We start from the raw sequence: 27,212 nt of genomic DNA, 5'->3' as shown, positions 1-27,212 counted from the left end.
CGACAAATCTGACAGGCAGAGCGGCAAGCGGGCACGATCCCTTGAAACTGTCACGTTTGTGTTAGTCTCACGCACCTGCCGGCCCGCTGAATTGTGTTGAACTTTTTTGACATCAGACATATACTGTAGTAACGCATCTATTCACATGAAGAGCGCAGTGCGACCCTGTCCCTGCGGATCCAAGCGAGTACGCAGGCGCCTAGACCTTAATTCCATCAAACATGCAGCAACAGCAAGAATTTGAAGTAAGGGTATTTCCTTGTCACTGATCCTCTAAAACTACTGCAATTACTTTTTAGGCACTGACTACAGAGAACAAATCTTCCTGTGATCCTTGGATGTGAGACTTGTTAAAAAGTTTATGAAAATTGTGATCAGCTTCTGACTTTATTATAATAGTTAAAATAAAACCTGATCCCTGTGTGCTGGAAAATAAAGTACCTGACTCTTTAACAAAGTGAGCAATCTCCTTTATATTTATGAAAGAATACTTCTGGCAGACATACAGTAGGCCGGCTGGATGATGGCATTCATAGTTTATCAAGAGGCAAAACAAGGTATTTTTCAGACATTTACAACACAGGTTTTTTTTTTTCTCAATGGAATAGATCAAACACTGCACATTCCTCATTACACAGTTTATGCCGTGGATGACAGACATATTTATAATTGGGATCATTGGGCCAGAGCGTAGCCATGGAGTTATAAGTTATAAAATATAATGCATGCTTTACTGTAGATGCTCATGGATGCGCACATGCAAACGAGAGCAGAGGATGAAATGGGTGGTGAATACTGATAGTGCATAAGACTTACATTCACAGATGTTATCTTGCCAAGTTGACAGGCCTCCTGCAAGGACAGAGAAGAGCAGACATTACATATCACGACTGTAACTGTAGAGAGGATTTACTGTGGACAGTAACAGTCCGCGAAGGAAACCGCAAAGGGAACCTTCCAGTCATCTAAAAGTCAGTCAGAGTTCAGAATTGACGACCTCATAGATTTTAGGTTTAAGGTCTTCTTTCAGGTGGAATTGAGACTTAGGGTATATATTGATTTCCCCACACTGAGGCAAGGAGGTTGTACAGCACATTTCAGTGTTCGCTTGGCACACGTCAACAAGCTGGGCTGCAGAATACACATCCTCTCCCAAGAAATGTAAAGAATAGGGCAAACCTGACATCCTTGACAACACAAGCCTTACAAATGACACTTTGATGAAGATGTCTTCTGTGCATGTCAGAGGAAAGTGAACGGAATATCAAATGAAGCATCAAAAATTAACAATAAACAGCGACAAGCTTCTAAATTGGGAACAAAAGGCACCCGCAAGCCTGCAAAATAGCATCCTCTCTCTGGGGACTGAGATAACTCAGGGAGAGATAAGAGTATTTAAATTTTAATCACCAAATTTGTTTTCTTTGTACTGTGTATAATAATCTGACTGCATAACTTGATTTGCAAAGGAAACAGAAGAAAGCTATAGTGGTGAGCAGGCAGCCACATGCAGTAGACGAGGGACAAACAGGGAGGGGAGCTGGGCTGGAACCAAAGAACAATGAATAGTTTGTGTCAACAGATCATTCCACTATAATTGTTCACAGAGGGACGCTGCTGCTACTGACTGGGGTTTAGAACATACAGTCCCGAGCCTTTCAACTCAACAATAGTGTGCAGCTTCATGGACAACCAAATTCACTCACAAATATCTGCCTATGAAGTTTGGACCAGTGCTGTCAGCAGGCCTATTGGTTGATTGGCTATAATACATTTTCATGGTTTGTTTGTTTGTTTGCTTGGCCTACTTCGGTATTGCAAGAAGTAGTTCCACATGAGAAATAATATTTCACAATCAGAGTAATTTGAATTCCAATTTCATTCACTTTCTGGTTAGTTTAAGCCAAGGAGGTTCAAACATAATTGGTGTTGTAGAATACTATACAGTACCAACAGCCTTTTCTCTTTTCAAGTTATTTTTATTTGATTTTCTTAATAGCCTTTTCAATATAGAATATATATCATATAATATATATGAATATATGTCATATAATACTACCTCATTCTGTTTGCCAGTGTTATCAGGGTAGGGGGCTTTGCAATTCAGTGGTACATTAAGTGGGAAGGGACTAAATTAAATAGAACTAGAAAAAGTGCTCCTCGGAGCACTGGTCTCCGCCAGGTCAGGTAGGTTATTGTGGGCCAGCAATGTTCGGAATTCGCCAATCAGGATGGAATAAAAAAATTGGACGGAACCATCTTGATCACTTGACTTGAAGGGTGGCGTTTGTTCTTCAACGTAGTGCGAATGTGCGTGCAAAGTTCCACCGCAATCGGGCGCTGCGTTCATGATTTGCGGCATTTTGTTGAAAACGGGCCACTCCTGCAAACTTTAGATGTCAATGTTAGCCAATCAGGATGGAATATGAAAAATCAAACAGATCCATCTTGATCACATGACTATAGAGATCATGTGTACCGATTTGCGTGAAATGTGGATAAAATCTGAAGGCTTAATCTAAAAAAAAAAGTTTTACATAAGTTGGCCTCCTGGTGGCGCTATAAAAGGCTAATGTGAAAAAGGCAGGGCAGATGTTTTCCCTTGGCCTCTAGGGAGTATGCGTGCAAAGTTTCACGCAGATTGATGCAGTTATAGTTAAAAACGCAAATCACCCTTTTATAGCACCACCATGAGGCTGATTTGAACATTTTCAAGTGGCATTTCTTACTCGGCCGAGTGGGAATGTGCGTGTGAAATTTCACGGAAATCGCAAGCTGCGTTAATGATTTGAGGCATTTAGTTCAAAATGGACCAATCCTGCAAACTTTGGAAGCCAACCTTAGCCAATCAGGATGGAATATGGGAAATCAGACAGATCTGTGTTGATCACATAGATACTGTGTACTGATTTGCGTGATGTTTGGATAAAATCTGTAGGAGTAATATCAAAAAATAGCAGGGCCATGTAAACAAATGGGGCAGAGGTTCTGACTTGGCATCCAGGGAGTGTGTGTGCACAGTTTCACAGTGACCGGGCCAACGGTGCCGGAGATTAGCTGTTCACAGACAGATGGACACACACACACACGGACGGACGGACGGACGGACAGGGGGTAAAACATACTCTCTCGCTATGCCTTTCGGCCTGGCGGAGACAATAATGTCTACTCTTTTTCTTTTTTTTTGTTGCCATAAAGCAAACGTGTTGCCATTATGCCTTCAAGTTCACTATATGAAAAGCAAAGAGCAATTTATAGATTTTTATTTGGTGTTCGCTATCTGTGGTCTCATTTGGAGTTATTTTAACAGGAGTTGCATAAATCTGCTGGATGGGGCTTTAGAACACACTTGAGACATGCAACTTTCTCTTGAATTTGATTTACTCAGCAGTTCATTTAGGGGAACTGCGTAATGGGGCTAAAATGCACTGAACAATATAGGCCAAATATGGTCTATACAGTATGTGGTGTGGTGTTTCTGCTCGAATGTACAGATTTGATGGTCCATTTGGTTTACAGCTGGATGTAATACACATAAACCATATGCTAGATAGAGTTCTTTTATCATAATGGAACTAGCATGTTTGTTTAAGCCTTGGCAAAGGCTAAAACCCCCCTATACTGTATGTGTGCTGCCAGAGGAGCAATGTGACATTAGTGTGATGCTGATAGTTGGGAGAGTAGATGGTTGTGAATAGTTGGTTCACCAGTTACTGATGTCTGTCACACAGTACTGACTACTGAGTCAAATTTTGACAACATTTTGATTTGTTCTGTTTAGTAAAACCATCCCTGCTTCCCTATTCTGGTCATGAGGTTTAAGGCTGATCTAAATGTATGGCTCCACGAACAGTCATGTTCGTGGAGCCGTTAATGTTTTTAACTCGATATTCTGCCACCAGCTCAGTGGCCTTGCAGTTAGAGTGTCTGCCCTGACACTGAGAGGTCGGGGTTCGATCCAAAGACTATAAATGGGACCTAATGCCTCCCTGCTTGGTACTCGGCATCAGGGGTTGGATTGGGGGTAAGTCCCTGTGACATACTATCATCATGTCTAGGGGGTCCACTTGTATCAAGCTGCCTCACGCTACAGAAAAAGGAGATAGGCTGCTGCCCTATGGGCCTCATGTCCTGGCATGGCTTACTTACTTAAATAAACTGCCTGTACCTTTAAGAATCGTCAATAAAGTATTTGCTCAATCAATCAATGTCATACTAGGTGAAAACAGGTGAACATTGTCATAAGATGTCCTTCCACAATAACTAGTCTCACCAGCTTGGGAAAAACACTTGTTTAGCATCAGATAAGTAAGACCTGGCAAGAGGCAGGCAACAGCACATGGCCAAAACAGTATCACTATGACTTTGTCATTATCACTTGGATGCTTTTCATCTTTTACAATCAAGAATGTCACTGAAGCATAGACGTTGAAACCTGAGTCAGTGTATGAGGAGAACTGCATAGTGTACTATAGTATATTGTCTTCTGAACGAGTAACATTCAATGCAAATTATATTGCAGACATACACTACGGGTGTTTGGATTAATCTTAGTGGCTTGTCATAAAATACAATTCTGCAAGCCCATTGCCAATCTGGTAATGAGATCAAGCTTATCTGTATGTGTTTCTTTCTTGCAGATAAAGTTAATACAGTGTTGCTATTTTTTTGTTTGTTTTAACGGTATGGCTCTGTAAGAGGCAAGACGAGTCTATCTGTCTATCTGTTTGTCTGTCTGTCTGTCTGTCTGTCTGTCTGTCTGTCTGTCTGGGGCTAATCTCGCAAACCGCTGGACCGATCAGTGCTAAATGAATTGTGCATGCTGCCAGTAGGCCAAGAAAGTAATCCCTGAATCCCTGATTTGTTCACATATTGTGAATATATATTCACAATAATAATAATTATAATAATAACTAGAAAATGTGCTCCTCGGAGCACAAGTCTCCGCCAGCAGACTGTGTAAGTGTCCTATCCGTCCTGTCTGTGTAAGTGTCCTATCCGTCCTGTCTGTGTAAGTGTCCTATCCGTCCTGTCTGTGTAAGTGTCCTATCCGTCCTGTCTGTGTAAGTGTCCTATCCGTCCTGTCTGTGTAAGTGTCCTATCCGTCCTGTCTGTGTAAGTGTCCTATCCGTCCTGTCTGTGTAAGTGTCCTATCCGTCTGTCGGAAAGGCGACATGTAACCACTAAATGTTAGCTTGGCTGATGGCGCTGATGGCACTGATGTCACTTCGGAACGCGCAACGCAGCGCTCCGAAGTGACACATCTATTTATAGGCCGCTATACGTCATGCGTCTCACTAGCCAATCAGAGCACACTCTTTCAACGTATTGTCACGTGTCACGTGAGGCTTGACCAATGTTAGCTTGGCCGAGGGGGGGGGGGGCGGAAAGTGAAAACATAGTCTCCTGGCGGAGACAAAAAAATTAATAAAAAAATAAAATATATATATATATGTCTACATTTTATGAATTCATAATCTCAGATCAAATATGGGAGGATCCTCCCGCCTCCCCTCCATATTTGGGCATGACTGACGTCATCGATATGCCATCATCAACATGAGTCACTGATCCACAGGGGAGCCACCCCGTTATTAGACCCCGTCTTGCATTCTTTTGCATTGCCTGGCTAGCAATAGGAGACCAGGATAACGTATGGTCACTGCGTCAGCAAGGGCTGTATGAAGAGCCACTCATTGATATTCATTGTCTTGTCATTTAATTCTGGATAGGACTTATAAGGCTGCTATCAGACAGTTGTTTCCCCTTCAAAGTTATGTTTTATTCAACATCTCATGACACAAATGGCTCACGTTATAAACCTCCCCAATTAAATAATTTATATGATGATATAAGGGCAGAGTTGTAACGTATCTGGAAAGGTGACCTACTGCATGGCTATTCCTTTTTCTTTGCCGGCATACAGCCTTGGTTGTACTGACAATTGTTGGAGACCATGTGATCAAACATTCTGTAGGGACTGGTCAAGTGACCCTCTCCTTTCTGTATGCATGCCTCTCAGACCAGTGTTTTCAAAGCAACCACATGCGAGCCTGGGAGAGAGACAAGGCTCAAGATAAGTGCATTTGTTGCTGAACCACATCAAAGTACAGAGGGATGCCTTAGCAAGCAGAGGCAGTGGTGCTCGAACAGAGCCTTTGATCACTCTCTGATCATTAAAATATTGGATAAATAATTGATTAAAAACCAGACCTTTCTGTGCTATATATCTGAAATCAAATCTAGTCCGACCTTGAGAATCTCTATGTTCTGAGTGAACGGTACATACACTGTGTTACAAGTTGATTACAAGTGTACATTGTGCATTTTCATCGCTTTGAAAGGAATGCAATGCATGCTATAAATGTTGTGAAATGAATATGAATAATATATAGTATGCACATAATTAAGTTTGACATTATGTTTCCACTTGTAAAGTAAATCAATGCCAACTAGAAAAAGTACTCCTCGGAGCACAGGTCTCCGCCAGGTCGGGTAGGTTATTGTGGCCTCCTGGTGGCGCTATAATAGGCCAATGTGAAAAGGGTGCCATTTCTTATTAGGCCTTGCACGGCAATCGGACACTGCATTCATGGCTTGAGGCATTTGTGCAAAAAATGTGTTTTGCTAAATTAGACCTGCTGGTGGCGCTATAACAGGCCAATGTTAAAAGGGTGGCATTTGTTCCTCAACATAGTGTGAAGGTGCGTACAAAGTTTGACCGCAATCGGACGGTGCTTTCATGATTTGCGGAGTTTTGTTCAAAACAAGCCACTACTGCAAACTTTAGATGTCAATCTTAGCCAGTGACAATTGAATATGAAAAATCAAACACATCCGTCTTGATCACATGACTATGGAGATCATGTGTACCGATTTGCGTGAAATTTGAATAAAATCGGAAGGAGTAATATAAAAAAAATGTTTTACGTAAGTCAGCCTCCTGGTGGCGCTATAAAAGGCAGATGTGAAAAATGCAGGGCAAAGGTTTTTCTTTGACCTCTAGGGAGTGTGCATACAAAGTTTTACACAGATCGGTGCAGTTATAGGTACACACATGAATCCGCCTGTTATAGCGCCACCATGAGGCTGATTTGAACATTTTCAAGTGCCATTTCTTCCTCGGCATAGTGGAAATATGCCTGCAAAATTTCACGGAAATTGCATGCTGTGTTCATGATTTGAGGCATTTTGTTCAAAACGGAGTACTCCTGCAAACTTTGGAAGCCATTTTTAGCCAATCAGGATGGAATATGAAAAATGTGAATGACCCGTTTCGTTTAATGACTATAGAGATACTGTGTACCGATTTGCGGGATTTTTGGACAAAATCTGTAGGACTACTGTCAAAAAATATGTTTAGCACAAATTGGCCTCCTGGTGGCACTATAAAAGGCCCATGTGAAAATTTTGAAAAGTTCGGAATTGGCATCCAGGGAGTGTGTGTGCTCAGTTTCGCTGCGATCAAGGCAACGGTGGCGGAGATTAGCTGGTCACAGACGGACGGACGGACGGACGGTAAAACATACTCTCTCGCCATGCCTTTTGGCCTGGCGGAGACAATTATCAGCTTGAGTTGTGCAACACAGAGTGCCAGCATGAAGTGTAGAGGAGTTGAGGTACTGCACCACGCACTCTTTCTCATGGCGGTCTGGAGCTGTGGAGTATAAGCTTGTCACAGAGGTAGAGATCCTGGCTAATAACCAAAAGGCACTGGCAGAGGGTATGTAAGGATCCCTTCAAGCTGTAAGCTGATGGCTGCATGGCTAATATTACATCCAGTGTCAACCAAAACTAAAGAAGTCTAAGACCAAGCTGCTGAACCACACGGTACGTGTATATCTGGTACAGAGTACCAGAGGTATTACTATTTACTACTATTTACTTCTGCCAAACAGCAACCATGTAAAACAAAACAGTCTTTAATCCAAGATGTACAGTAATGACCATTCAGATATGGACCTAAATCAGTCTGAAAGCTTTAGCAGACTTGTATGTTCCCCGGATATGTGCCTTTGAAGAATATCTTTGAGCTTGACAACAGGAAACATCCAAGTCTGACAACAGAGGTAACACATTTCCTGGTAAACCAAGGATAGCCCTACCTGCAGTGTGTGTGGCAGTGAATTTCACCACAGTGAAAGAATCCCATTGATTCAGAGTCATATCTCTGTTATTTCTTTTTTGGTAATGGAAGGCTCAATGCCACTCATGGAGACCACAAGAGACCCAAATATTCTATAGTTGACTTCCACAGTTCAAAACTGGCAATGAACCGTCACATCATATATATTCACTGCATTGGGCACAACTGCTGTGGGTCGCCTTGTTGGGCAACCGTTGAGGATAATTTGACAGTTTTAGTTGCATTTAATTCAGGAAAGGAGCCCTCCATTTATACTGCTAGCAATCACACTACCATGCTGCTGTACCATGGTCCATTTGAGCTGTCTGACTATAGCTATAGTGCCAGTGGCATTGCACCATTTGACAGAATATATAGCAATCCTTTACAGCTGTAGTTGCTTCCTGATTTCTTATGGTAGAGTTGATATGTCTTATACATGTAATTTTTTTTATCACTGACAAATAGGAGAAGATAGTAAACATGTTAATTAGAAATTGGTATTTAAGTAATGTACTTACTGTATGTAGACATTGACTTTTATTATAACTTTGCAGTTACAATAATTACCTAACAATAACATCTCATATCTATTTTATTCTGTGCTGAAGTTACTTAAGACTGAAGTCAGTCACCCAACCCTTCACTGACAGGGCAGTAGCCTACTGCAACATTTTGCTGCAGCCTACCTTCCATTAAGCACATATTAAAGAAATGCTGTACTGCACCCAACCCCAGTTTGTGAAAATAATTTTAAAGGGGCATGTGATGTGATAACTTCAAGCTCAAAGCTTTAATACCCCTCGTCTCTGGGGCCCTTGTGATTCTAATGGTTTAACACTAATGAGATGTGCCGCTCTAGTCTGCACACCTGCCGCGCCCACATCACAGTTTAATTCATGTGTAACTACTGTACCTTTGCAGATGGGGGAGAAATGGAGGAAGAGCGGTAGGGATGCAATGCTTGCTAGCGAGCTAGCTAGCTACAATCTCAAACTGCCAAATGCTCACCCACAGCGCTTGTTTCATATTGTTTCTCCAACAGGTTTATTGGTAAGGCTCATGAAAGTTGGCTGCTCAACTACGGTGAAGTCTGTGAATATAATGGTCAAGCACTGTCAGCAATGCTTGTATGAAATAAAAAGGCAGGGCAGTGCCACTGAGTTCTAAACTGTCTGCTGAAGTTGTGGAACTACAGTAATAGCATGCAGCCGCCAGCCGGCTATCAAAGTTGGTTCCTAAGACAGTCTGGCTGAATTTATCAATATACAGTAGAGACCATTATTCACTCAGAAGCCATTTTGCTCTTACAGCACTTCATACTTGAAGGGATAGGAACCCGAACCCCAGTATGAAGTAAGACCAAAATGGCTGCCGTGTGAATATGGTCAGTAGAAGTTTCTATGCTCTCGGAGTTGAATTTACATATTATACTGTGCACGCACAAATACATAAACAGGAAAACGTAGATGAGCACGCCATCTGCTAATGTATCAAGGCACAAGAGACACTAATACAGTATGTCAGCCAAGAAATAGAGAGCACAGTTCAAGTTTACATCCGCTTGTATTTCTGGCAAACGCAGCATGTCTTCGACAGGGTGATAAAACTGTTGCAAACAAACACCTCCTCATCAAAAGGAGCTAATAAAGTCTTCAATACACTTAAGTGTAGTCTTAGATACAATCCCCATTTCCCTCTGTATTGGTGTTCTGTTGTCCAAAGTGTATCGACGCGCTTATTGGCATTCAATAAAGGGAAACCCTCTCAGCAGTCTCTCTGTGTGTGCTGAGACTGAGTGGTGTAAATCCTATGTCCTTTTTGAGTATGCACAGGGAGGAACTTTCCTTTAACGCAATTACCAGAGAGCAATAATGTCACCAGTATGTTCGAACCAATTTTGATTTACAAGTGGACAACATGTTGCCTTTTCATCAGCTTATTATTATTAAGTGGTCTCCATGTGCGTGTTTCCCCTGGACAGTCGCCCCCCCCCCTCCACTCTTAGAGAGTTATTGATCCTCCCTGTGTACCAGCCCCTCCTGATTTCATTAGGCTCGCTGCTGTTAATTACTCCACACTCTAACCTTTCGCTGTTTCATTTGGACCGACAAATTGGGTGAATTAAAAAAGGGAGGTAGGAAGCGGAAAAGAAAGAATGAAAGAAAGGTGGGCGGGGGGGTGGGGGGGGGGGGGGGGTTAGGATCCACAGCAGCTGTGGCATTGGACCCCCCTTCCCTTCTGTGCCGCTTGAGTCCCAAGCGGCGTAATAATTAAAAAAGTTCATCAATGTTCTCTTTGCTCATCAAATTATGCAGAAGGAGGCTACTCTGGTAATTGTTGCAGCGGATTCATTTACGAAAACCATACCAGTTAGATCTGGTATGGCTGTCTGGGGAGTTATGTTTTGTTTTTTTTTCAGCTTCATGTATTTGTAAAAAAAAGAAAAGAAAGAAAGGCCCAGCTTGAATGCATCTGAACATTAAAGTGCAGTTCAATTTGTGCAGGCCTATTTATGTCCATGGGAGGTACCTCAGTTATCTCTTCTTTTTGGTCTCAATTTGCTAGTGCTTCTTCCTTCTAATGCATCTTCTTTTCAAATGTGTTTAAAGCTACAATCACTAAGTATTAGGTCTGTTGTCTCCCTCTCCCAACGGAGAGAGATAATTGCAATGATGTGCGGACTATACTACAGCTGGTGAAGCATATATTGTCAAATCCGGTTTACCGGATGTGTCAACCAGTCGGTGTCCTACTGACGCCAAGGTCAAAATGTCTCAATGGAAGAGCAGGGATAGCACCCTCAACCGCTGCATACAGTACGTGATAGTGATATTGTAATAGCATACTCTACCATACAGATTAGTTAAAACAATGTTTTATTCATTAAAATAAGTCCCGGATTGTAGCTTTAAAGTGTATGAAATGATACATCACAACAAAGTTATAATTACAACAAATACCTTGCACACCTTATGTCACAAGATTTCATGCGCCGGTGCATGGCATCTAAATCACAGCGGACATGATTGATTAGTCATAAGAGACTACCGTAGGAACAAGATGATGACGATGGAGCTCTAAATCCATGTTAAATCAATTTAGCGACTTCCTACACATCGAGGGATTATTGACAGAAATTAGTGCCACCCATAACTGCCGTACTATAACACATCACATCATTTCTAGCAAGATGTATTTAAGTTTATGCTCTTAACACAAAATAACACATTCTGCTTTGAAAACCTGTTATGAAATGTGACAACTTCGCAAACAGGGATGCCTTAATAACTGAACCTGAATCAGCTGTTTATAAGATATCATACAGTAGACACATGGGGCATGTCTCCTTCCCTCAAGGTTGAGCACATTCTAGCTGAAAATATTCTGTGTTTCAGAAGGAGGATTTCAGAGTGCTCCCTTCGGCTGAGATAATAACTTCATCATAATTAGCTTGTGGTGCTCAGGAGTGTTGAATTGTCGGTTGCATTGGGATCTGGTCTGATTTATTGCTTGATTTAATTAAGTATCAAAATTCAATTAGACACACTTTCAACCAAATTTAAAGTGAGTTTTGCCAAGCTGTCCCTTGAAATTAGGGGGGCCTTGAAGGACATCCCTCATAATGTGGGGGCATCTAACTTGATAATCATCTTTTGTATCACTCGTGTGAACTAGGTGAAGATGTTGGAAAAGCTGTGTTCTTTTTTCCTCTCCTTACATTCACCTCTTCACTGACATCAAACGGGCATCACATATAACTCAGAAATAGAACTGAAGTCAAGTGGGTTGTAGGTAGTGTTCAAGTGCCCATATTATCACTGTCGAGCAGAAACCTTGTAAAACCGTTACTTTATAGGAAATGGGAAATGGTTCCAATGTAGTTATTATTTAGTCACAAGCTCTTATTATCACTTTTCATTGGTTCAATATTTCACTATTAGAGTGATAAAATAGATCACTATTTTGGGCATGTCATTATAGTCATCATTTTTTGTAGATCAGGTATTTTTGCTCATTTCAAATACATGGTAAATAGTGCATTCATGAATGACACTGTTGTAGGATGAACCATACAGTAGGGCATTCACTTTCTGGGGGGGGGGGGGGGGGGGGGCATAAAAAGATGAAATATGGAGATACAAGTTTTCTGTCCGACAGCGATGACATAGAAATGCAGTTTGCGGTAGAACAGCTAAGTAGGAAGTGTCTGGTGTTTTTTTTTCTTCCTTTCCCTAACCCACATCAGTCACTGCCTGCTCGCCCCCTTTTGCTCCAGACTACACCAGGGAAGAAAAGAGAGAGCTGTTTTGAATAAGTGTCACACCAGGCTCCGAAAGCTACATTGATCTCTACTACTATGCAAATCCAAGATGTCACGGCGTCTGCACTAAAAACCCAAGGAAGGGGAAGAATATTTCAGCCGGAGGTCATTGACTGAAGCACAGCCTTTTAACGGTATTGTAAATATGTCAGTGGGGAAAGGTAGTGGAAAGGAGAGTGGAGAGGGTAAATCCCATTGTGGTGTCAAACCTTTTGGTGTTTGGTTTCATCAAGATTTCATAGTGACATATGAATTGTTAATGCATTTGATCTCCACTGCCATTGAAAGCAGTGACAGTTTGTTTTATTGAGAATGGCAGAAGCATTGTCCACAGATTGCGATGTGCAGCAGCACACTGTAGGAAGGCCCCAATGTTAAAGCAAAGAACCAGAATCACTTATCACTGTCACCCACTGGCAAACAAGACACACAATGATGACACTGATTAATGATTCCCCGTGCATTCACTGAATATGAGCTCCTGAATGCTGGGAGTTGCATTCTCAACTTTAAACACACAGTTAGCAGCCATATGGTTGAGTCTAATGTCATTCAGCATTTCTCTCATTATGTGTCAAACTACAGTCACTGTCAACCACATGGAACCATGGATTGTCACTTCACATAATGATCACGTGCTCACAAGGACTTTGCAGAAGAACTGCTGTGACGCATTAGCGCTCCAAAGTGACTGTTCCCTCATTACCAATTTCAGATGTGATAATACTGAATTAATGTCTCTAAAAATACTAACCATCTCTCTGCTGAGCTGCTTACAGACTTCACTTCAAAAAGATAACCTTACAAGTGTTGCTATTCCAGTCAACTGCATAGTACCCTGTAGCGTAGGAACAACTTTTACCATGATACAAGACTAAGGGCACTTAGTGCAAAATCACGAGTGCAAAATCATCACAGAAAGTGCATTGAAATTGTCAGTGCTATTTTACAACCGACACAGTTGTCATTTGCGTTGTATAATTACCAAATGTAATTGTGCCCATCTGTGTGCCCATGGTTGGTCTTAAAATGAGGTGTGGTCTCGTGCATGGTTGCAGCATTGCTGTCTTAGGTACAGTTAGAAAACTCAAAAAGCCATTTTGCCTTAGACCGGGCCATGAGCTAGTCTAATGACCAGGGCAGTGCAGCATACTGTAGATATTTTCTTACTATTTAGAGAGCGTATTATTACCAGTTTTGAATTACGGTGTGCTTCTATGTACTGTAAGGGGAAGGGGGAGACCTTTGTGAATCGGGTGGGGAACATTCAGTTTCAGCTTCACCCAGATGATGGCTGCTCACGTGGACATGATGAGCACTCTGGGGGGAGCTGTCTTGCTCAGGGACACTTCGACAGATACACATAGTAGACCGGGTTGGGAGGCAAACCTTCTGCTTACCAGATTATGGCCTCTTTAACCACTAAGGTATGGCTACCCCTGGTGGCTTGCAGTCAAAATCCATTCGAATTCAACATAACACTCAAGGTGGACAGATATATGACATTGCTGAGAGACTCTTCATTGAGGTTGAACAAATTAAAAATAACATCTGATCCAGATTAGGTTTACACCTGTAAACTTTTGACCTTTGATGTGACAATGAAGTTGAAGTTGAGAAGATTACCCATATTAAACAGGGCCCTAAGCGTCTAAATGCCTCATTAGCTACTACTGCTTCTTACACCCAACCAAGTCATTTGAACCAATATTGCTGTCTTTATAGTTAATTAATCATTAAAAGGATGACAGAAATGCATTTACCTGTTCTGTTCACTGAAGGATTAGCACATATTGTGAACAACAGCTAAAACTTTAAAGTGAAATAAAATTGAGTACCATAATCAAAACGCTACAAATGGCTTTCAAATAGAAAAAAAGGAAAACTTTTGGCCTAGAGGAAAGACTATAGTCACCAATATCAAGAGGACTGATGCTGCAATCTCCGTATTAGATTAGATTGATAAATATTGTTGGCAAAACATTTTGGCCTGAGGGTGGCCTAGAGTTAGGGTCATTGGTCACTCAAATGTTTAAGGTTCATCCTCTGGGGAGCATGAATGCGCCCAGCAGGTTGCATGGTAAGCCTATTAGTTTTTGAGATATCTTGTGTGCAACTGTGGGGTCATCAAAGTCAATAGGGATCATTATTTGAGGAGCTGTAAGGTGCACAGCAAATTACATGGCAATCTAGCCAGTAGTTTTTCGATATATATTTTTCGGACTATAGTGGTGGACGGACAGACGGACGGACGGACGGACCAGCCGACCAACATACAGACAGACCCATTGACAGACAAACAGACACAACCATCCTTAGAGTTGCTCCATTGCTTCAAATACTTTCAATTCTGTGTATGTAGTGGAGGTGTTTTCACAAAGATGGTACTGTACCTTTGAGATTTTGAAAACTCACACATTTCTCACACCAAATAGAGTACCTCACTCAAAGTACTTCTAACTAAAATGTCTGGGGGCTATAGTCAGGCTAATTAGCATCACTAAATCATCCGTTCTTCTTAGTCCTTACACCTCATAAGGAATGTTTAAGTGAGACGTTGCAATAGTAAGAGACAGATCGTGTTGCTGTCAGGAGGCTTTTAATGTTACAAATGAGAACCATTTTGTGCAGCATTTCCTCTCCACACATTTGCTCTCTGCCTTTTGAGGAAACAAGTAGATATGTGCAGGTCATAAAAGCACACAGTGTCCAACCAAGGTCATGTGTTTATTTCCCTCAATGAAATGGCAATAAAAGCAAAGTAATAGACACTAAAAAAGCCAATAGACCCGATTTTTCAAGAAGGCCAGCTATAAGAGAGACGGAATATATAGGAAGGGAAGTACAAATTGTTCCATGATGCAAACAGCATCCTCCACCAATAAAATATTAACAGTCAACATACTCAATATTCCAGAAGAGATAGCACTTTCTCCACCAGTTATATCAATGTAGACTTCATACATATTTTTTCAGGCAAGCTAATCCATATGAATGCAAGAGGTCTGCAAGGAAATAGTTTATTTTCTGTAATTATGTCTTAGTTTGCAGACTGATACCCCATAATGGGTCTGACTCTGTTAAATATGTAAATAACAAGTATGAGTAGCCCATTTTGAAGATTAGGCTAGTGTATGATAATATACCCATAACACAAACTGTTATTTATTCATTCAACTGAGGCAGCTTGTTAACCAACATGCAACTGTCAGGTCTTAAGAATGCATATACACAATCAAATCATGCGTGCAAACGGAACGCAGCGCAGGGGTGCAGTGCTGTTAAATCATTGATGAAGCACAGAGACAAAACCCACTGTCGTATCCCCATCTGCCGCATGCATACCGTACCCAAATATGTCAATGTCAGTTTTCTTGACAGCTCAGTCAGTTTAGAAAGTGTGGCTTTGATGTAATTCAGAAGCCATGCAGTGAAGAACTCTCGCTCTCCTAGCCTGCCCCACCCAAGTGTGGTCCATCACCGTCACCAAAACAAACTTCTCCTCTCTGCCAAAGACTTTTCTCCCCCCCCTCATCCCACAACTGAGCATCCGTCATGTGGATATTTTTGTGGAAGGCAAATGGGAGCTCCAGGAAGCCAAACACATGCATTTCTTCTTCCAACCCTCGTGCTGTTTCTCCGGCCACGGCCAAATATATTAACATATGTTCTCACAGTGCACAGTGCTACTCTGCATTGGTAAATGCCTTATTACAGGAAGCCCCGTTCAGTGTTTCCCATTGAATATCCATAAGTAGTAAAACACTGCCATATCTGCCCACTCAGAACAGTAGGGATGTGTCTCGTGATGAGGGCTCCTTAACATTTAGTCAGAGGCCCTCTTTGTCAAATTGATATTCCTCCCACTCACAGCAAATGCGAGCGGTAATAATGACAAATAAAGGCAATATTGCTTCTGGATGGTACAATAAGGTCATCTGCTGGTTATAGCTTTGTTTTCTTCCTTCCTATAGCTACCATGCTTTTCATCATGCTGACTCTAAATTCCCTTGGTATATTCTACATCTTCACAATGTGCCAATGTGAAATATACAAGTTCTCTGAGTGAGGAGAAAATGCATGCTAGAAAATGCATGTACCCAATGACTTAATAATTTTCAAATTAATGCGATTTGTAATTTCCTCTTCTCCTTTGTTGTTTTTTTCAGAGATCATAAATCCCATATCAAAGACATAAAATAACACCGGTGACACTGCCTTTTTAGTTATTCACAGATAAAACACAAACTACAGCATATTGGATAAACAGGAATATCAACCAAAGATAATGAGACACACTTTGACAGCGTATGACATATAGCTGCACATGCTCTTGACAAATCATCACAGATGTTTGGTTAAATTTACCTACAGTATGTGCATACATTTAGGAACTTTTGTCAAAGACAGACTTTTATGCTAAGATGTGATGACTTCCAGGAGAATAATCGACATGTTAATACACATTAGCCAAGCTACTTGATTACCACCTAAGATGAAAGTGTTGCTTGTACGGGATATAAAACACGAAATCCAAGATCAGGAAATAAGACATGAGGGCCCGTGAGGATATTGACTGATGTTGCATTGACACTGGATGTGTTGATTGCTGTGAAAATGCATATCATCACTGTTTATTGTCTCCATTGCAGAACGAGTTCCTAAAGGATGACCGTCCTGTGACCGCCCTTTGAGACACTATGTGTCCATTTATTTATTTATTTTTACATCTATTTTTCATGTTTTATTTGGATGGTCTTCTGTCTGGCAGCAACAGAGTTGTGCTGTGTTGATCTAAAGAATTATTTTGAAAGAAGAGACACTACAGAGAAGTCATCTTCTTCTCATGCTGGCATCCATGTCATCCCATGGCAACACACTGATTTATAATGGTAGGGAGGAAGAGAAAAGGATATATCATTGAATCATGAAGGCATTGAATATTACTTTGCTCATGAATAATATCATTAAAATCGGTTCTTTTATAGTTAGACCACAGGCAAAGATCTTACGCTTTTTATGATTAATGCCTCATCAATAAATTAAGGGTTTTTGAGATTTTATTTATTAATTACTTTGTCTTATTTTTCTTTTCGTTCCTTTCAAGTCACAGTAGGGCTATGCCAAATCACACAAGGACAGTGTTTGTTTGACCATCCAATGTCATCCAATGTCACACCACCGTACAGAGCAATGTGGCTTTATATTGGTCATTAACAAATATTCCATGGAAAAGTAACCACACAGCAGTATACTGCGAAAGTATTTGCAAACGTGGGGTTATCCCGCGTCCCGTCGCGAGCACGCACACACACACACACACACACACACACACACACACACACACACACACACACACACACACACACACACACACACACACACGCACTCTCTCTGTGTGTGCTTGTGGCAGACGGTAAGAGTGTAACCATAGAGTTAAACATAATAGAGAGGGCACCGGATATCGCCTCCCATCCACTCCCACGCATTGAATTGCTCACCCAGCGCATGAGGCGAATTCACCCCTTCTTCCGGGTTGTGAAGTGTGATGTGCGAGGCCTATTTCGGGCCACTGTGACACGTTTTGCGTCACACCAGTGACACGTTTTGCGTCACCTCGGTGCGCAGCCCCGTGCGCAAGCTCGTGAGTCGAGCCCATTGGTCGAAACCGTTTTCGCTCCTTCATGTACAGTGGCCAAAGCCGTTTTGAGCTGCAGTACCTATGAATGGCCAGCATGTCCAATGCCCTTCAGTGCAGTTCGATCATTCATCCCATAGCTTGCGGGGCGCGTTTTTAGGTCGCGGGGTGACCTAAAAACGCGAATAAACAGCTGACAGTTGGGAAAATAGAAAAACGGGCTGCGCTGTTAGGTGCACATGGTAATGGTCAATGGCTGTGTGCAAATTCAGATCAATTTCTCCAGCCACTGAGGAGAACCGGGCAGAACAATTTTGGTCTCACCACCCTCACAGAGCTTTGTCAAATTATAGGAGGACGTATCTTTTATATATATATATACATATATATATATATATATATACATATACATATACATATACATATATATATATATATATATATATATATACATATACATATATGTGTATATATATATATATATATATATATATATATATGTATATGTATATATATATATATATATATATATATATACATATACATATATGTGTATATATATATATATATATATATATATATGTATATATATATATATATATATATACATATACATATATGTATATATATATATATAAATTGCACGCCGTATCGCAATTTCCACGCTATTTCATAACGTTACTCCTGAGCCCCGCACATGTGCGCGTCCAAGGGAAGCCACGTGCCGTTGTTGTTTTTCTGTACATTCTGCGCATTCCTGCTTCCGATGGGGAAAAAGGAAGCCTCAGTTGATAAAACCCAAAGTTTATATTATTAATATGCTAAACATCTTATTATTCTAGATTCCATTTTTTTATTTATAATTCTTATTAAAATAAAATGTATTTATTAACACATTGATTGCCAAGATATTAAACATAGTTTTCTATCCCCGTGCCAGCGTATAATTACCTCAATCCAATGATATTTGAAACGCCGTGGAACCGACATTGTGTAAAAAAAGAAACACGTTAGTTTTGTAGTCAGTGTAGTGTTGTTGTTAACTTGTTTCCCCTGCGATTTTTCCCCGAGTCCCCGCTCCCTTCGGGCGTAGAAAAAAAATCTCGCCTGCCCTAAACGTAATTCCTGGGAACGCCACTGCACATGACACATCAGTGATTTGAAACAGGATAAAACCACATTGCGATATGTTGTGCAGAGAACAGTCGCAGCGGTCTGAATAGGCCCTATGCACAGCAGCCATATTGGTGAGAAATTGAGCCGCTTCTTACTTCCTTCACAAGTGTTACCAATGATGATAATTAAGGCTGTATTCCATTCTGGTCAAGGGTCAGGGTGCTGCTATTGTGCATGTTGGCTCACTGGAAAGACTCTGCTACACTACATGGAATAGAGCCTTAATCAGTATCATTGATAACACCCGTGAAGGAAGTAAGAAGTTGCCAAATTTCTGGTCAGTTTCTTGCCTCAAGGTTCATATCTCATTTTAGTTTTGAAGGTATTGACCCATTAACTCAAAACTTGCAGGATATGTCTATATAGCCTGGAAACCAGACAAATCTGCCAGTGACAAAAAGTAGCAGTGATATTATATATCACATGATATATATATATTTATTTCTGAAACATACCCTCTAAGTTTCAATCAAATTGACCACTAAGGGGTGCTACAAATGGTTGTGACACATCACTAATCAGATTATAAATTAAAAGGGTGTTTGTCCAATCATTACGAAATGAACCGAATATGTTTCATAACACTGTTGAACCATGTGTGTAAAATTGAATGGCTTGAAACCCTGAATCACTGATTTGCGTCTATATTTATCTTTGTATTTTATTACACATTGTATTTCCCCTAAAGACAGTCTAGACTTTAGACTAGATAATGTGACACAAATGAGGCTACATGTAATTACTTAAAGAATAAATGACCTTGTTTTTGTCATAAGATCTGCCTGCCTGCTATAACCCCCCCCCCCCCCCCCCCCCCCCCCCACACACACACACACACACACACACACACACACACACACGCACACAAAGGCTATTGTTTACACCATATGTGCGTACATATGTATGTATGTATGTATTCATTTATTTATTTAAGAAATATGAATTTATATAAAGTGCACAGGTAGGCCTCATTTGGTAGGCTGGTGGTGTGGTCCTCTGTAGATGTTAAGGGTAATGTGATCACTCGACTACACCATTGCTACAGGTTTTATTTAGCTCCTACAGTGTGAACACCCTAAAGCAGGACCCATGAAAGTCCCACCATGCTTCCCTTAAAGAAGGTTCCAATCATTCTGCTGGATTACAGGCCTAGGTATTAGCCACCGGTCAGGCTAAAAGGGTAATACATTAGCCATCTCAGGGAACGGGCTGCTCCACTGCAATCCTGAAGCACACAATGACTTATCATTAATGGGTTGGGAAGTGTGGGGAGTGCACCCTGCACAGAGATTTCCTCATGGATACGGCCTCTGACACAGGGGTACCTGCCCTCCACCATCTGCAGTGACTTGACAAATGATTCTATATCAATGGGGTCTACACTGATTTGGGTAGTAATTGATTGGATGTGTGGCCCTCAAATCCCTGATTGGTTTAGTTGGATGTAGGGTGGGGAATATGAGAGAGAGAGAGAGAGAGAGAGAGAGAGAGAGAGAGAGAGAGAGAGAGAGAGAGAGAGAGAGAGAGAGAGAGAGAGAGAGAGAGAGAGAGAGAGAGAGAGAGAGAGAGAGAGAGAGAGAGAGAGAGAGAGAGAACAAAATGCATAGTTTTACTTTCACTTTCATACTCATACCCCCTTTTTATGGTGCCTTGACAATATCCAATTTATGCATGTCTCCGTGAGGATAGGATTTTGCCATTCAACCAGAAGTGGCATGGAGCAATAGCAGTTAGCAGTGGCATTCTATTGATTTGTTCTACGTTGGCATGGCATGTGGTCTCATTGAGATTCAGTAGAGAGAGGGGAGCAACAATCATATTTTCCTCTATCAATTTCTCCTGATTTTGTGATGCCTTTAACCTTTGTTATGGAAACCATGATAACTGGGGAGGTGACATCTTTGCTTAAAATTGTCTGTTCTCAGCCCTCGACTAGCATTGCCTCAGCCTCATAAAGCAGAGAGGATATCATGAGATTCAATGCTGCAATAAGATGATGCACTGAATAGTAACCAATATAGATGCAAATAAATGTGATTTAGGACCCGGATGACTTACATCTCAATTTTAAATATAGGCTACAATTTCAACATATTTGCAATGTTAAATATTTATCCTTTACTTGTCTTCTTTTCTTTCTTGTGCCCAGGCTGTGCATTTGATGGTATAGTCGTCCATGTGAGCTTTTACTGCCAGTATTTATTTAAATATGCCGTGCTGCACCGGCTTCTGCTGTCACTAGCCATTCGAGTCATTCAACCAGTCGTGTCACATATGGCATGTTGGATGCGCTGTCGATAAGCCGAGAGAACTGCTAAAAGGAAATCCCAGCGCTGCAACAGTGGCCGATGGTGTAGTACGCCTGTACTGCCCTTATGGCCTGTAGGCTGAATGCTCTGCATACACCTTTTGCCATTTGACATGGACATGCTGTGCTTGCTAGTGACAGATGCTGCACAGGACCAAACCCAGAGGTCATAAATGACCTTTCGGATTGTCTTCTTTTTTTTTTGTCACAACATGACGCAACCTCGGGCACACTGATAGAACCCTGGGTTGTTGCCGCTTGTCTTCCACGATCAAATTTACCTCTGCTGAATTTTGTGTGTGTGTGTATGCTTGCAAGTGAGTGAATGGATTGTTTGTGTTTGCGTTTGGTTGGAAGATGCCTCAGTAACTACTCATAGTCTGCCTCTAAATAACCTTAATTCCTGTGTGACTGGCCTCTTGTTTAGGTGCCGGGGGGGTTGTCTTTTATTATACAGGATGAAACTTCATTAAGATGATATTCACAAGCGGCCATTCCTTAGGAATATGCTGCATGGCAAGAGGCCCCCATCAACCGTTTTATCTATGGTTATCAGTCTGTTCGTTTGCATAACAGCGTTCAGAGGAAGGCAAAACAAAAAGGGGGGAGGGGGTGTTCTGAGCAAGCAAATGATTTGTTCAGCATTTTCATCATTTGACCCTTTACAACCAAAGTTGTCAGAGAAAATGTTTTTCATTTTCAATGTGGAAAACAAAAGCTGTGAAATGACATCATGGAGTCATAGGGCTTTAGTTTGCCATAGTAATTTCAGAGAGCTGGCAGGAACAGAGTGCAGCAGGACCCCATACTGGCAGAGGTGCTTGAACCCCACCCCCAACACTCGCCCTCTCCATCTGTCACCTAAATAGGTTGAAGTGCTCACATACACACATACAGTATGCAATCATGCATGCATGCACAATGCACATATTCAGATACTCTCTCTCTTTCTTGTTCTCTCTCTCTGTTCTGTCTCTCTCTCAACATAATAATAATAATAATAATGTACCCATAGCCTACTTAACAGGGTCAGCTGCAGACAGGGCACCACAGGGACCATAAGAAAATGTGTGCGGGCATGGTTCAAAATAAAATGTGAGTAGGTCGGGTGTGGGTGAAATACAAATTCTCCATTCCAGGGTCAAGTAGCTACTGCCAGTGAGAGTGACTTCTCTCTCTATTGCTGGATTTGTTGTTCAACAGAGGAGAAGCCAAATTAAACCAGAGACAGTGGACAATATTATTTTGCTCGACAGCAAGGGCTTTTTATAGTCTGGCGATTCAGTGTTGTGATCACTGACCAGCGATCAAGTTTGATTGCTGGTCACAAATACTTTTATTGAGCTTTTCCACTGCATGGTACTGGCTCGACTCGACTCTACTTGCCTTTCTTGATTTATCATCAATACAAAGTAGTACCTGGTACCTGGTACTGATATTCTTTTTGTATCACCTCCATCGAGCTGAGGCGTTACTAAAAGTTGATGTGAAAACTCTACAGACTACTGATTGGTCAGTTTGCTAGTACTGTACTGCACGGAAGCTCCCAATTACTGGTGACAAATGTTTAAACTAGCTGTTATAAATGTGAAATGAATCAATATGAGCAACTGCTTGGCCTGTCCTCACCTAAAATGTTATCAAAAAGATTTTTTGTTGGACTGTACAGGTGAAATAAAGTTTTTCCAGACAAGTCGAAATTGTTCTTTACTGCTCTCCTCTCCGCCACAGAAGTGGCTGGAACCTGTGTTGTGTTGCTAGAACAAATAGTGACATTGAGAAGCAGTGGAAAACGACGTACCTGGTACCAAAAGCTAGTTGAGTTGAGTAGAATTGAGTCGGGATGGTACCACACATGCTTTTGCCTCTGTAACCGACATTCTAAAAATATTAAGGTATTTGTTGAGAGCTTAATAAACTGTGTCACACTGTATCCACATGCATTTGGTAGACTTCTTAGTAATTAAGCATGCTGTCAAGAGAGAAAATGGATCGGCAGCAGTGACACAAAAACTGTGTTAATGTCTCTCAAGTATGTCTGTCTGTGTGCTCTATTTTCCTCCATGGTTGCAGAGCTGCCGTAAGTCTACTAATGGACAAAAATAATTTCCTTCAGGTGATCACAGATCACAGCCATAAATCATGGTTAAATGTTACGTGATTGAGCTATACAGCGAGCAAAGTGTTTTATTTAGCCTAACTAAGGCTGTTGTGGCAAGAGATCCCTTTAGCTGACATTTACTTTGATTTGCGAGGCTGTTTCAGCGTTAAAACTTAGATAGATAGATGGATAGATAACTTTATTGATCCCACAGGGGAATATCATTCGCCAAGAGGCAGTTACAGATACAGAGTAAGGTACAAAGTACTGTTGGATACAGCAATACAAAGGTAAGAAATAACAATGAGAAGCACCATCATCAATAATGAACAACCGTATACAAAAGTATACTAACTATCCTGCACTACGCAGAAAACAACAACACAAGAAAGAGTAACTTATCACAGTTCATTGTCATTTAGCTGTCTAGCACAAGTTAGTATTTTGAAACTTTACAACACAGGTAAACACAGGGGCTGCGGTGGCGTACAGGTTAGAACAGCACGTTTGTGACTGAAATGTTCCTGGTTCGTTCCCCCGGATCGCTGGAAAAATCTGTGTGGGGAAGTGGGCTAACCACTTACCGCTCCCCCAACACTGCCGAAGTGCCCTTGAGCAAGGCACTGAACCCCCAACTGCTCAGTGGCCAACAGTAAAAGACTGTTGGTTTGAGGTTGTACTGGGCAGCTCCCAGGTTTTAATGTGTGTGTATCTGTGTGAATCTGAAGCAGGGCAACCTCCCCATGGTAAATAAAGGTTAAACAACAAAGTTAAGGAGTTGATTTGCAGATATCTGCAGATAACAGGACGGATGTGTTGTGGTATTGAACATTTCGGTTTTGGGGCCAGTGTGGGTTTCTAAAATGGGACCCGCGCAGGACTGCAATATGATACTCTGAATACTATTATTGCTGATAGTGTGAGAAAAAGTTAAACCATCATTACATCTTGACCTTCATGTAATATTGTTTTTCATTTTATTATCCTTATTTATTATTATTAGAATTTGACTTAGTTTATGAAATGTGCTGTGCAAATAAACTGGTTTGCCTTGAATGACAGCAAACAACTCAAAGTAGCACAGCCACGCCATATTATGGCATGGCTATGACAGACACAAATAATAATAATAAAAAGTACTACTCAATTTCATACTGATAGATTTTACTGAAGTGTGTTTCTGTCCACAACCTATAATTAGTAATAATTTCACAAGTATACTAACAAACTGTATTTTCTTCCCTATTCGCATATACCCATTTTATTTCAATCCTGTTATGCTATGATGAGGAACTCATGCCAAAGCTTCCAAACAAAACCTCATGAAAAATTGGCACAATTTTGTCCTCCTGGAGCTTACTGTCAGAAATATATCTTAACCTGCCCTTTTACCCTGACCTCCTCACTGCACCAATGCTCAGGGCCCACTCCTCAATTATGCACAAAATGCAAGAGTTTCTTTCTTTATCTTCTTGCCAGCCACAGTAAACGGTTTCAGAAAAATAGAGGGGCAAATGGGGAGAAAAGCTAAATAACTGCTTGGTAGATGAATAAGAGAATGACATTCAGTGGTGGGTGGATATAATGCACTCGATGCCAGTTCTAATTGTAGCCTAACAATGTGCAGACCCCTGGGATATTCACAATTCAATGTATGGCCTTTGGACTATAGGATCGCTATGGAAACCAAAGACCCCGAACGACCTGTGGTGCCCACCCACTCGGACAGCCGTTAATCATCTTCGTTCAGATCCTGGCACTGCAGAATTTGGCCAATGTGTCAAGAAGCAATTATGTGTACTTAGTGCTTGGGCAACCCATCTACTCCCTCACTGCTCTCTTTCCTCGCGCTCTCGCTTGCTCACTCACTCTCATTCTCACACTCTTAATATAATCAGGGACCAGTCAGTTTAAAAGCCCTCTGTTCGTTGCCCTATCTATCCCCAGAATGCGTACAATGCAGATGAAGAGAGGCGTGTGTGTGTGTGTGTGTGTGTGTGTGTGTGAGTGCGTAGTGGGGGGGTATCCTATTCTGAGGGCCATTACAATCCGAATATTCTTTTCATGTGAATCATATCCAGCCATTTACTCATTTTACCAGCCTCCTGCGCTGACTGACATACCAAATTACCCCGGCTGGCCCATTGCATTCTCTGTGCATATTGGGTCGGTGCGGAAAGCAGAGACTAATGTGAGCTGACGAGAGGGAGATTATGTTCTGCTACTAACAGCTAAAACGTGAACACCACCACCCACAAACCCATGGTGTTCCCCGTTACATCAGCCTGATCAGCTGTTTAAAAAGAGCTACAGAAAGAGAGAGAGAGAGAGAGAGAGAGAGAGGAGATGGGAACAAAATGGCAGGGAGAGCAGAGCCTGATGTGCAGCAGCACCCTAAATTTCAAGGTTATTATCGTACTCGTTTGCTATATGCAAACTTCATTGACGTCCTGTCCTACTCGACGGAGACAGAAAGCAGACTCTCATTAGAAACGATCCACATATGAGCAGTTCAGGCCCCACGTGAAGGACACGCAGGCAATTACAGTGTCATTTTTGTGTTGACGGCGCGCCGAACAAAAGCTGATTGCCTCTCTCATTATTTCCCAGCGACAGAACCAGGAGGGAGGTATCGTATTTTCTTATTATTTACCATCGCACCATCGTCTGCAGCTTTCAATGCCACCCAAGTCATTTTCAGAGAGCTAACTGTGCATTTGCAACGTGAGGTGATGCTAGGTGTTGACCACATGTTCAGAGAGCTAGCTGTGCATTAGCAACGCGAGGCTAGGTGATGACAGGCCGTCAGACCACTTCTCTCCTTTGGTTTCCTTTTACCACAAGTCCACTGTTGCATTTTCCACTCTTGGCCGTGCTGACCACTCAACCAGAAAAGGACGCAGGCCTTTTTTGACACATTTGGGGGCCAATGAACTGAAATTGTGTGAATTTCACTACATAACACTTTATCACATTTGCAAGTACAGTAGCAAGCACTGGGAGGCAGGAGTTGGGGGGGGGGAGTGTAATTCAATCAGTCTGTGAAGATGACTTGAGACCATCAGAGAGAATGAAGTGAGGACTTTGACTGCGCATAGACAGGACATATTAGCATCGAATTAATCTGCCATTTTCACCTCATGCCAAGCAGATGTCAGTATTAATGGATTGGAGAGGAATTATTTAATTGCTGTGCAATAAGAGAGTACCTTTACTGTAGTTTCAATTATGAAAATATATATACAGTATATATATTTAAATAGAATCAAATACAGTCAACTGTTTTAAACTAAACTAAAGTATCTGACAGATCTCTCACTGTGCACATAGTGAACATGCAGACAAAACCATGAGTTACCTTTTATACCCATATATGGAGATCCCCAATGTCATAAATATGACGTCATAATGAGATTACACGTACAATGGGTACAACAGCTATTGCATAACCGGAGGTGCCAATTGGGCATTGTTCCCAACAGGCATCGGCCTAGTTCCATAACTTCTTGTTATATAATTTGATTAAATGCTATGTGGATT

The 27,212-nt window shown here is 41.4% G+C and overlaps 1 protein-coding gene across 1 annotated transcript in view; it reads right to left on the bottom strand.

Annotated features, from left to right (window-relative positions):
- Window positions 1–27,212, bottom strand: part of pcdh11 (protocadherin 11) — a gene marked incomplete at its 3' end in the record, with an annotated part of 148,518 nt that overhangs the window by 52,149 nt on the left and 69,157 nt on the right. The window contains exon 5 of the mRNA XM_084042045.1: window positions 817–852. Coding sequence (XP_083898171.1) covers window positions 817–852 — 36 coding nt within the window. The remainder of the gene's footprint in view (window positions 1–816; window positions 853–27,212) is intronic.

This window comes from Gymnoscopelus microlampas (assembly GCF_963454915.1).
Source record: "Gymnoscopelus microlampas genome assembly, chromosome: 18".
In the NCBI taxonomy this organism is placed as follows: Eukaryota; Metazoa; Chordata; class Actinopteri; order Myctophiformes; family Myctophidae; genus Gymnoscopelus; species Gymnoscopelus microlampas.
Note: the sequence above shows the minus strand (reverse complement) of the source record. Positions and strands in the feature narration are given on the sequence as shown.